This window comes from Crinia signifera, chromosome 19 (genome assembly GCF_055691185.1).
Source record: "Crinia signifera chromosome 19, ASM5569118v1, whole genome shotgun sequence".
In the NCBI taxonomy this organism is placed as follows: domain Eukaryota; kingdom Metazoa; phylum Chordata; class Amphibia; order Anura; family Myobatrachidae; genus Crinia; species Crinia signifera.
Window position 1 is genome coordinate 109,196,762 of NC_139226.1, and position 12,449 is coordinate 109,209,210.

At 43.1% G+C, this 12,449-nt stretch overlaps 1 protein-coding gene across 1 annotated transcript in view; it reads left to right on the forward strand.

Moving 5' to 3' along the window:
• SIK3 (SIK family kinase 3) overlaps nt 1–12,449 on the forward strand; it is a 112,906-nt gene that overhangs the window by 40,914 nt on the left and 59,543 nt on the right. Inside the window, exon 2 of the mRNA XM_083163164.1 lies at nt 10,448–10,564. Within this exon, the coding sequence (XP_083019290.1) occupies nt 10,448–10,564 (117 nt within the window). The remainder of the gene's footprint in view (nt 1–10,447; nt 10,565–12,449) is intronic.

Below are 12,449 nucleotides of genomic sequence, written 5' to 3' on the forward strand. Positions count from 1 at the left end.
AGGGGGATTGTTATTGCGACAGTGATCGCTGGGCACAGAGCTGCCTGTCCTAGGCTTGCACATAGTTTCCAGTGTGGGGTTCGAGGAAGAAATTTGGGCTAATCCGCTGATTACTTCTAACCACAACTGGAGTCCTAGTTGATATTGCTGGTAAGATGCCTTTTGGTGATAACAGGGTATAGTAGGTGGCACCCATGTTCTGTAACACTCATCAAACCATCTTCACTGCATGTGATACGGCCTGATTAAAAATAGGACAGAGCCATTTGCCCCACTGGCTTTTGCTATCGTGTTACCCTGTAGCAAACACATCGATTGCTATGGCAATGGTTATGCAACGGACTGCAGGGAATGCTACTGTTATGTTATCAAGTGCTGAAAGTTTTGTTTTTTCAGATTTGTATGAGGGGGGATCTTATCCTATGTAGTAGAATGGACATTTTACATGGACAGTCCATCACTTCTAGAACACGATTACTACTCGTCACAGGAAGCTGCCATGATAAGTCTTTGACGCTTACTGCCGCCCATATAGATAATGTACACACTGACTGATATCGGTAAACTATATTGTGCAGTGACATCACTGGGACCTGCTTAACATGCGGATCGATGGCTATATAGCCAAATTGACCTGCATATTCAGCCAACGGAAGTGGTTGTTAACGAAGCATGGGAGCTCGCGTCGTTAATGATATTGAGTGTACACCTAAAATCTAGTCCTTTCTGGGCGAAATCTTTTACTATATCCTCTAGTGCAGGGGTGGCCAAACCTGTTCTCAAGATCTACCAACAGTTCAACAGTTTTGCAGGCAACCTGTGGATCTATAGTAGGAATGAATGCAGCAGGTTTGAAAATGTGACAGTTAAGGTACCCATACACTAGTAAGATTTATCTTCAGATCTGGCTGGTTGGAACAAAAACATGATTATAGATGAGTGAGTTTGTCAGTTTTCCAGCATTTCCAAGCAAATGGTCCATTGTCGTTTTGCTCTCATCCATAACCATGTTTTTGTTCCAACCAGACAGATCTGCAGATAAATCTGCGTGTGTATGGCCACCTTAAGTAATGACTACAGCTGTGCGCCATGATGGGATTTGGGTAATGTGACAGTTAGTAATGACTACAGCTGTGCGCCAGCTATGGGATTTGGAAAACGTGGGCCGTTGGTAGATCACGAGGACCAGTTTGGCCATCCCTGCTTTAGACGGTTTGCGTTTGCTTGTTATAGTTTTTTGCATAAATACGGCAGCTGACAACTTCCAATTTGGTTTTCTGAGCACTCTAGGATTCATACCCATGTAGTGTGTGACGGACCAAACAATGTTTAGAAACTCTGGGTTTGGTTGGTCTCCTAGCCTTTCCTTGTGTTCAGTGGGTTTGTCAGTTGTTACACAACGGCTGAGGATTTATTTTCGGCATTTCCTTTAGTAACATCGTCTGAATATTTTGCATTACTTAATACATAGTTCCAAGTTGACACGCATATATATTTGTTAAGCATAAAGGTCAAAATTATTTTTCTTTTTGCCTGATTATATAGTGTATTACAAAATACTGGAACCATGCTTTATTTTTTTTTATTTTTTTTACAATCTATTCTTGCCCTTTTTATTTTTTCTGGCATTTCCTGCCTGATTTCATTGGCTTTGTTATGCTTTGAGTGGGAAGAGACAGATTTAGCTGCTTTCAAGCGACATGAGAACAAGATGGTCCCTTCCATTGCGGGTCTGAGAGGCGGCAGTTTTATTTCCATTTTCATCATTCAGACATGAAGAACAACTGTCGTCATATGATGTTATCAGACCCCTATGTACTGTAGGTTGGTTTACGGCAGGGCTAGCCAACTCCAGTCCTCTAGAGCAGGGGTTTCCAAACCGGTCCAAGATCTACCAACGGTCCATGTTTTCCAAATCACCTATCTGCACAACTGTAGTCATTACTAACTGTCACACTTTCAAACCTGCTGCATTCATTCCTACTATAGATCCACAGGTTGCCTGAAAAACATGAACTGTTGGTAGGTCTTGAGGACAGGTTTGGCCACCCCTGCTCTAGAGCTACCAATAGTTCACGTTTTCCAGCTCACCTTGTAGGTGCACAGGAGTACTTATTACTGACAAACACATTTTAAAAGATCCACAGGTGAAGCTAAATACTTCACTTGTGATTGTGGTGTAGATTTATTATAGCGGCGCTAAACGCGCCTCTCGCTACTCTCGCGAGATCCCCAGCGCAGCTCAGAGACAGCAGCAGGGACAGCCTAAGGTGAGCTTAGGGCATCTGTTAAAGCTGGATTTACCTATTGATGTACCCCTGAAGAAGTCCGTACGAACGAAACGGATATCTGATTATCCACAGTGCTTGTCTTTAAGGAGACCCAAATGAGCATTTATTTATCTTCCAGTGTTCAATGTAGATGTGTACTGAACTCTTATTGTACACCTTTATTAAAGAAAATGTTGTTAATTTGTTAAATAAATCTGAACTGTTCCCATTATTTGTCTGTAGGTGACCATATATATTCTAAGGATATATGTTTTCCAATTAATCTGTATTAACAACGAAAAGTCTTGGCACCCTCTAAATCTGTCTATTTGGGTGTTGGTTTTTGGACTCTGACTACTGTTGGGAATTAGACTCTGACTAGCAGAGGGTCCTTTTCAGAGCAGGGATGGGGAACCTTTGGCCCTCCAGCTGTTGTTGGACTACACATCCCAGCATGCTCTGCTACAGTTTACTATTTGGCAATGATTAAAATGTTGCAGGGCGCACGAATCAGTCTTTTATATAATTCTCAAGGTGCTAGAGTGGTTGATCCTTTCAGTATTGCGGACACCTTTGCGGAATACTACTCGCAGCTATATAATCTTAACTCTGACGCGCTCACTCCTCAACCAACGACAGCTGACATTGACGCCTTTCTGAATAGTATTAATCTCCCGAAGCTGGACTCCGGGACCTGTCTGTCCTTGTGCTCTCCCTGGTCCATCTCTGAAATAGAGGCTGCCATTGATAAATTGCCAAGTGATAAAGCCCCTGGCCCTGACGGCTACCCTTCGGATTTTTATAAATGCTTCAAGTCAGATCTAGCCCCCTTATTGTTGCATGTCTTTAATGAAGCATCAGAATCCAAAGGCTTCCCGGAAGAAATGCTTGAAGCGCGAATTGTGGCGATCCCTAAGCCCGGAAAACCCTCTACATCGGTTCAGAATTTCCGCCCTATTGCCTTATTGAACACCGACCTTAAATTGTACGCAAAGATAGTGGCTAACCGTTTGGCACCTTTACTCCCCTCCCTTGTTGCGGCAGACCAGGTGGGATTCGTTCCGGGCAGACAGGCCCCGGATAACACGAGAAGGGTTTACAACATCTTGGAGTACTGTGATTTGAATCAGGACCCCCTATTGCTGCTTTCTCTGGACGCTGAGAAGGCGTTTGACAGGCTCCACTGGGGTTACCTTAGATCTGTCCTGTTACGTTTTGGTATTAGCGGTAGATTCCTGGATGCCATATTTGCTTTATACTCATGCCCCTCCGCAAGGGTGTATGTAAACGGCTGCCTTTCCTCTAGTTTTCGCATCTCCAACGGTACTCGGCAGGGCTGTCCCCTGTCCCCGCTCATCTTTGTACTGGCCATAGAACCCCTCGCTGAAAAAATTAGATAAAATTGTCAGATTAAAGAACCAATTATCAGTGGGATTCCCCATAAAATATGTATGTTCGCAGACGACATACTCCTATGCCTATTGGATCCTGAGAAATCCCTCCCCGCTCTCCATAAGATTCTTGAGGAATATTCCAAGGTTTCCTTCTATAAATTGAACACTTCCAAGACGGAAGCCCTCCCACTAAATGTCCCCCCAGCAGTCGCTGTGCTATTAAAAGATAAATACCGCTATGCCTGGCAAACAAAGTCAATAAAATACTTGGGGGTGCATGTGACTAGGGATGCCAATATAATCGACTGCAATTTTATACCATTACTAAAATCTTTTGAAAAATTAATTCTAGAATGGTCCATCCATGAGATCTTGGCTTGGCAGGATAGCAGCATCTAAGATGATATTATTGCCTAAACTTATATATCTTTTCAGGGCTATCCCTAGACTTCCTTCCAAGTCTCTGATATGTAAATTCAACACCTTGTTTTCGAAGTATATTTGGAAGGGCTCTCGGCCCCGAATATCTAGGGGGGTCCTCTCGCTGCCTAAGGAATTGGGGGGGGCCGCCTACCCAGATATTGAGAGATATCAAATGGCGTGTATACTTAGTCAGGCCAGAGATTGGTTTGAGCTTCAGTCCCCTAGGCCTTGGGTGGTGATGGAACGCTCTTTCTCATCAAAAATTCCTCTATCCGATTTGCTTTGGGTCCCTCCACATGCATCCCCAATATGGTCTGGTCCGGGTGCAGCTATCAAAGCTACCCTATTAGTCTGGTATAGAACTATATCGGATGATGTTAATGTGTCCCTGTCAGGCCCCGACCTATCAATAAAATCTATAGCCAGGCTCATACCGAACTTGCAGCTGGACTCTTGGATTGAGGCAGGAATTTTACACCTAAGACAGTTGTTCTCCGACGGCGCCCTTTTACAATTCTCCACTCTGCAGGCGCAGTATGGGCTGCCCAAACAGGACTTCTACAAATACCTCCAAGTACGTCATTGGCTATCCGCTACTTTTAAAAATGCTTCAGTCTGCCCATCCTTCCCTAAATATCTATTCTCCAATATGTCTTCTCAGACGCATAGAGGGGGGATATCAAAATGGTACAATTACTTAATTACAAAAGTTAAAAAAGGAAAACTGCCAGCACAGTTAAAATGGGAAGCAGATCTTTCCACCACCTTCACTGAGGAGGAATGGGATTCCATTGCCTATTCTGGCTTTAAAATGTCCAAATGTCTACATCATTCTGAGATGTTTTATAAGTTGTGTCAGAGGGCATACTTCACCCCTCAGCGGCTACATGGGATCTGGCCTGCCGTCTCCAAGCTTTGTTGGAGGGGTTGCGGTGATGTTGGTTTAATCTACCACATTTTCTGGGACTGTGCACTGATACGCCCGCTGTGGTCTGAAGTATTCTCTCTCATTACTGACGTCCTGAAAATACGCGTCCCTCCTGACCCGATAGTGGCGTTACTACATCGTAATATGTTACTCTCTGGAGGAGATCTATATATACTTAGGCACATTTTGATTTCAACTAAGGCAGCCATAGGCCAACATTGCAAATCTCCAGTAGTACCTTCAATCTTGCATATTGCTAATACTACTCATAAACATTTCTTATTCGAGACCGCTAATGTTAAACACTCATCCTCAGCCTCGTCGATCCATATCAAATGGTTCAAATGGAGCGAATACAGAGAATCACGAGGCCTATCAATCTTCTATTCTGAACCCTTAGATCCATCAGCCCTTTCCTCACCTCCACATTCCTCGGCTGAATAATTCCATAATGGGAGCATAAACCCCTTCTGGGATATACGCGGTGCTCTAATTATACTACGGCACACACTGGGGCTCTATCCCTTACCCCTACCCCCCCCCTGTCCCTCGTGGGTCCCTTCCTCTTCTTTCTTCTCACCCCTTCTACAATAAATACTGGTCTTGCTTATTTGATTGAGAGTTAAGCAATTTTCTCACAGAAGTTACTTTGATGTTGAGTTTTCCCTTTCTATAATTATTCGTATATGCACATTACGCTTTTATACAAAAATTGTCTGTCCTTATTTTGTACTTGTGCAAGACTTAATAAAAATTTATTATTGAAAAAAAGAAATAAGAGTTGTAAGAGGACCTCGTGGTTAAAGTTGGAATAAAACCCATTAACTTAGGGACCATTATGTTCCTTTTATATGGGCTATTGGGTATCAGAAAAGTTAGCTATGAAACATTTTGGCCTTGATTATAATAGATAAATAAATTGCACATTTTTTTATATTATCAGATTCTCTTAAAGCAGCACAACCGTCTTGGACAAAATGCATAATAAATCAGAGTTGCACTCTAAGGTTAAATATAGGTTATTAAAATGATATTTCCATACTTCGACATACAAAATTGAATGTCAACTTTCCATACTTTATTTTGGTATTATTAGTATCAATACAGTGTTTAAATGTAGGATACACATATTATATTTATAGCATATAAGATATATATATATACCTCTTATCTCTATTTCATAGATTTACATTGCACATTTTGCTTTATATTTTAGCCCATTCATAGTGAAAGGGACCAGCACACTCCACAGCTGATGTTTTCATTGCTCTTTCAATATCTGGGTTAATGTGATTCCTACTGAGTTTTCATTATTGTTACACATTACATAGAGATGTCATTTTTACATCTCATTAGTGGCACGTTTATTTTTGTTTGGAAAGGTCATAAGGCAAATAGCAAGCATGATATTGTTAAAAATGCTGTGCTACATCTCAGGTTAGATATTTGATATCCAGACTCTTGTTTTTTTTTAGATGTAAATAGTCTCACCAGCATCATCCATTTGTTGTCTAACATTAAATGTACAGTTTTTCATTAACTATTTCCTGTTAGAGCTAAAGGTTAATGTTCAGATGTTATTTAGCCTAAATTAGGGTGAAGTAAACATGATTTTACCAAAAAAAAAAAAAAAATGTTGCAGGGCATGCTGGGATGTGTAGTTCAACAACAGCTGGAGGGCCAGAGGTTCTTCATGGCTGTTTTAAGAGGAACAGCTGTTGATTTACCTGAAGTTGGTTTCTGTCTTAAGGTACCCATACACTAGTAAGATTTATCTTCAGATCTGGCTGGTTGGAACAAAAACATGGTTATGGATGAGTGACAGTTTGTCAGTTTTCCAGCATTTCCAAGCAAATGGTCAACTGTCATTTTCTCTCATCCATAACCATGTTTTTGTTCCAACCAGACAGATCTGCAGATAAATCTGCGTGTGTATGGCCACCTTAAGACCGAACTTCTTAATTTTAATATTTGGTGATGCTTTGAAGATTCAAAAAAGAATTTGCTTTTACTTATTTGAATATCTGGTGAGTGCCCCTTAAAAAAAAAAAAAAAAAAAATGCTATTGATTAGGAGGGTCACATGACTGCTTGTTCCTTGTGGTCATTGCTTGGTTCTAGTTATTAGCCAGCGGGAATACCGGCTGTATGTGAGCGCCGGCCACTCCTGGATTTTTGCATCTGCTGTGAGGCGTGTTTACCTTCCCAGAACAAGTGTAGAGGGGATGCATGTCTTGAACTGTGTCTCCTGGTTCAGACATTTAGAATAAACAGACGTGGCACAGCTCAGGTGTCCATCCGTGAAACAGCAGAGAGATCTTCGTGTTTGCATTGGTGGAGGTTTGGATAGTTGCAGTCTGACATTGCCGCACATCGCTGCCCATTTTACCCTACGATCAGTCAGGTTGGTTATTAAAGCCCAAAATACCAATCCGCGATGTTCCGCAATTTCTAACTACAACATTGCATGTGGTAAAAGGAAAAACAATACCCAGAGCCCAGATATATATTTGGGCCCCTACACCTAAGGATGCCCTCACTTTACTCATTTGATTCTGGCTGGTGGTAATGTCAGGATTTTGGGGTCGGGATTGTGACCACCGGGATCCCAATGGTCGTCATATTAATTGTATACCGTGCACAAAGGTGAATGTAAGGTTGTAGTAGTAACATTACGTACCAGCTTCCACATACACGCAGCGTTCTACCACTGATCTACACTACAGTATAGGTAATGGTATATTACATCTACAATTTCTTGGTCTACAGTCAAAAGCTTGACCACTATTGGTCGACAGGGTCAAAAGTTTCACAGTCATAAGGTTGATATGAAAATAGGTTGACATGAGTTATTTATAGTTTTTGTGTCTGTTGACATAGGTCTGTATGGACACCGTCTATGTGTGCGGTGTCCTCTCGCATGGCCAGGCGCACTATTATATTCCACGCCGTAGCTGTTGGTAGGGTATGAAATACCACCTGTCAATACATGTCGGCTCAAAAAAACAGTTAAAAATACATGTCAACCTTTTTTTTACTGTCGACCAATAGATGTGGAACTTTTGGCTTTTGACCTAGACATTGTAGCTCTAATGACTGCATACCACGGTATAAATAGTAGACCATGTCTAGGTCGACCACTAATGGTCATGATAGCGTTATTAACCAGTGACCAGGTCGACACCTTGAAATAGTCGACATATCCAAGGTCAATGTTGGCTTATGAAACATGACCTGTTAATAATGTTGCCACGCACAGCACAACACTTCCCGAGCTACAGCATAAACCTATACTCCAAGTCTGTGCATAAGGAAATGTTCCAATAACATGTCCTCTGTTGGTTCCCTGAGAAAATGGAGCAAGGTTCAACTTGTGCCTTTGCAGGGGAGTAATATGCAGTGATGATGGTGGAGGTCTGCTTATGTTAGAGATGCCTGGCTTTCCCCTCCTCTCTCCTAGCTCATAGTGGGGCTGTTCCCTACCCAGACAAGTACTCGATTCATCCACTTTATAAACTGGTGATGTGGGCAGAGGGGCGTGCTGACCATTGGTTTAGGACATTCACTTATCAGACCCCCTGGGGGATTCACTTATCAGACCCTGAGAGAATTGCTAACATTTGCAGGTCACAGATCTTGTGCCCACATGGGGGAGGTGGCAGATGGAAAGGGGCTGAAGAGTTGTGTTGGTTGATTAGTGGATGCCTAAGAAGGCTGCCCACACACTGTTTTCATTCTTAATCATTAGTACTTGCATGTAAATGTCACAAAGCTTGTGTCTGACTACAGCTGCAGTCCCAGTCCTACACTGTATTCACAGGTTTCTCTATGGCAGTAGGAGAAGTGACTAAATTGCAGACGTCAAACCTGCGCTTTTCTTTTAAATCTTTAAACCGAATGGTGTGTACAGACTGTAAGATATGGCTTCCGATGTTGTCGATATAGTGAACATAGGAAGCCATATCGCATGCTTTTTTAGGGCTTGCGAGCCCGATACGCTGCAGATGCGCGCTCCCGTGTGAGCGCAAATCGGCAGTGTAATAGAGAGGGCAGGCAAGACTATATAGTGCAGATCTGTACTATATAGTCTAAATCTAGCATGCCGTGCGATGCGAGTCCCGATGCGACTCGCATAGTGCGGCATATTGCCCCCGTGTGTATACACCATAACACTACTTTGAAAGGTGTACAATCTGTATTTGTGGGGCGATGAAAGGTAACATAGATTTTTGGGATTTGTCTGCTTTCCAAGTTTCTCCTGCGTTTAACATGTATTTATAATTCGTTAACAGAGGTTATGCAATCATTCCCCTCAGTCCTCGCTGTAGTCCTGCTTACAATAAATACTTAATAAATATGCACATGCACAATCCTTCCTATACAGAGAGGAGGAGGACATGCAAACTCCACACAGATGGGGCATTTTCAGAATCAAACCCCAAGTTCTAGTGCTGAGAGTCGGCAATGCTACCAATATTCCATGCATGTATCCTGAGAATAATTCCTATGGGAACACCAGAGCATCCTGGTCTCATTACTCCTAGGCCGATGCTTAGGAGGGGTATAGGTCATAGGGTTGACTACTGAAGGTCAAAAGGGCTTAGAGCAACACATAAAATAGGTTGACAGGGCCAGAAAGTTGACACGAGCATTAGGTCGGCAATGGAAAGGTCGACATGAGTTTTTTACATTTTTGTCCCTAAAGTCTATGTGAACACTATATCAGTGTACCTCTGCGCTGGCTGTACTTGGCACACTGTTATATTCGCCCTCCACGCCCTAGAGGATGGTAGGGTATGAAATACTGCCTGTCGGCCTAAGTCGGCTGAAAAAAACCCTGGAGAAACTCATGTCTCCACGCTCTCTCCAAGCTGGAGGCTGTCAGCACTTTTCTTCCGACTACACAGTAGTGAGTTGGGCAGCAACGTATTAAAGTGCTAAAGCTCATACAGAGCTGCAAATATTACATTGTTGAAATTAAGCAAAAACTTGACCTGTAGATAAGAACCACTTGGCCCGTCTATTCTGCTCCTGTCCACACATACTCGCACTATACGGTTGATTTCGGTTGGAGCCAATTAACCTTCCAGTATATTTTTGGATTGTGCGTGTAAACTAGAGTACCCAGAAGAAGCCCACGCAAGCACGAGGAGAATATACAAACTCCACAGAGTTATTGCCATAGTGGGAATCGAACCCATGACCTCCATGCAGGAGGCAGTGACGCTAACCTTTACACCGTTCCTGGTGACACAATTGCAGTTTTACTACTTTTTTTCAAAAGATAATTGTTCATCCTATTCACTGTATAATATGCGCTAAAAGCTTAAAACAGCCGAGGAAAATAATGTACATATTGGATGAAAGCAAGCGCGTCGAATGATCACACCACTTTATGCTTTACTATCTCATCACCTTCTCTTTTATTAATAGGTGGCAATCAAGATAATCGACAAGACCAAACTAGACGAGGAAAACCTGAAGAAGATATTCCGTGAGGTGCAGATCATGAAGATGCTTTGTCACCCCCACATTATACGTCTATATCAGGTACATGTACCCAGAAAAGTCTGTACAGTTGTTTCCTTTAAGTTAATGCATGGGGGACCTCTTGCAGTATGCTCCTATGACCTGAAGATTGTAGGGAAATGTTAGTTAAATGTGTTAAGGTGCAATTTTTTTTATTTTATAAGATTAATAGGACAGGTCCTAAATGTTATTGATAACTAACATATCTGCAGGAAAGTTCTAAAGAGAAAATGCGCCTCCAAAATAGGTCGTGTGAAATTCATGTCGTAGGAACTGGGTACAGAGCTGGCATTGTGTAGACCTACTGGCACAATGCTCTCCTGAGTTACCTTGACCTACCAGTGCTGCGATTGGGCTCAGAGAACAAAGTGGACCTGTTTTCCCCAAATAAAGCAGCGGATTTCACTAGATGAAATCCTAATAGGACAACGTCCTTGTCCAATGCTTCAGCTAAGTACCTTTTATCTGTTGACGTTGCTTAAGTTCTACCGATTGTTCTCCTCCTTTTCATGTAATGCTAGAACCACTGATGATCGGAAATGCCAGGAGGAAAGCGAGAACACCGATGAAATGGGAAAATAAATACGTATTCAGAGACCAACCTTTTCTAAACCAGAGCGGGCCGTCGCGTAATGAGGGGAGAACTTGAGGGAAACAAAACCACCTCATTTGAGGTCCAGCAACAGTGAATTAGATATTGTCCTATAAAAACTATTCAGACGTTTGTCCTGGCGACTTCTCTTTGTTATAGTTCAATATTTGTTCACTCACTATGGCGCAGTTACCCTTACTCTGAAGGGGCCCCCGTCGTACGTGCGGCTCAGCCGCCATATAGCACATTGATCTAAAGCCACCACTCTGTAGTTCATAATGCTGTAGTTTTGAAGGATAAAATGAATTCTATAACCACTACCCATTCCTTATTAGAGTGAAGGATGTGACGGATGCTGGGATTAACTTGGAATTCCCATCACACAAATAAGGCAGTGTGTAGCAGAAATAATTCCGTGCTAGAGGTGAAGAGATAGTAGATGGAAATGGTAGCATGTAGCCTACCAGCTTTTTTTGCAGCGCTTACATATGTTGTTCTTGTCTTTTTTAATTTCAATTTTACGATCTATTCTCCACTATAGATAGATGTAGCGCAGACTTATTTCTGCAGCACGTGGTACAGATAGAAAGTTTCAGACCATACTTAAATCCGTGATCTTACTTCCTATTGGTCAGCAATGTTGTAAAACAGTATTAAGAACAGCTTATAGTATGCCTGCAGTTGGGGAACCCAGACTTAGGCCCTTATTCTGATCGATGCGGATATTCCCGCTTGCGTACGGGCCGCCGATGTTTATCTTCTGCGCATGTGCAGAGGTCACTCTGCGCATGTGCAGGCGATTTCGCCGCAAGGATTCTCTATACGCCGCACAGGGGGCGTAGAGGGGCGTGAGGGGCTACTTATCCTCATTACCCTATGCATACGCCCCGCGTTTCATGGGCGTTCCCATGCAAACGCGGGGCGTATGCATGGTAATGAGGCCGTGACGCGTGGGTACGGGGCGGGCATCTGACATCGCCGGATGTCAGCTGCCCGCCCCCATACAAGATTTCACACGGACAAGTGTCCGTGTGGTCTTGTGTTGCGGGACCTGGTGGAGCGTGCGGCCCTGCATTCGATGTTCGGCGACCATCGAATGCAGGGGCTGCTCCCAAGACGGAGGAGGCTTATCCCCGTCCAATTTCATGCGGATCACCACATATCCGCGTACGGACGGCAGGTGGCGATCCGTATGGAAGGCGGGGATTCGCCTGCACGGTCGGAGCCGCATATGCGGCTCCGGCCGCACCAACCAGAATAAGGGCCTTAGTGATATTGGTGGAGCAGATCCAGTAGGTGTATTCCAAACTGGAT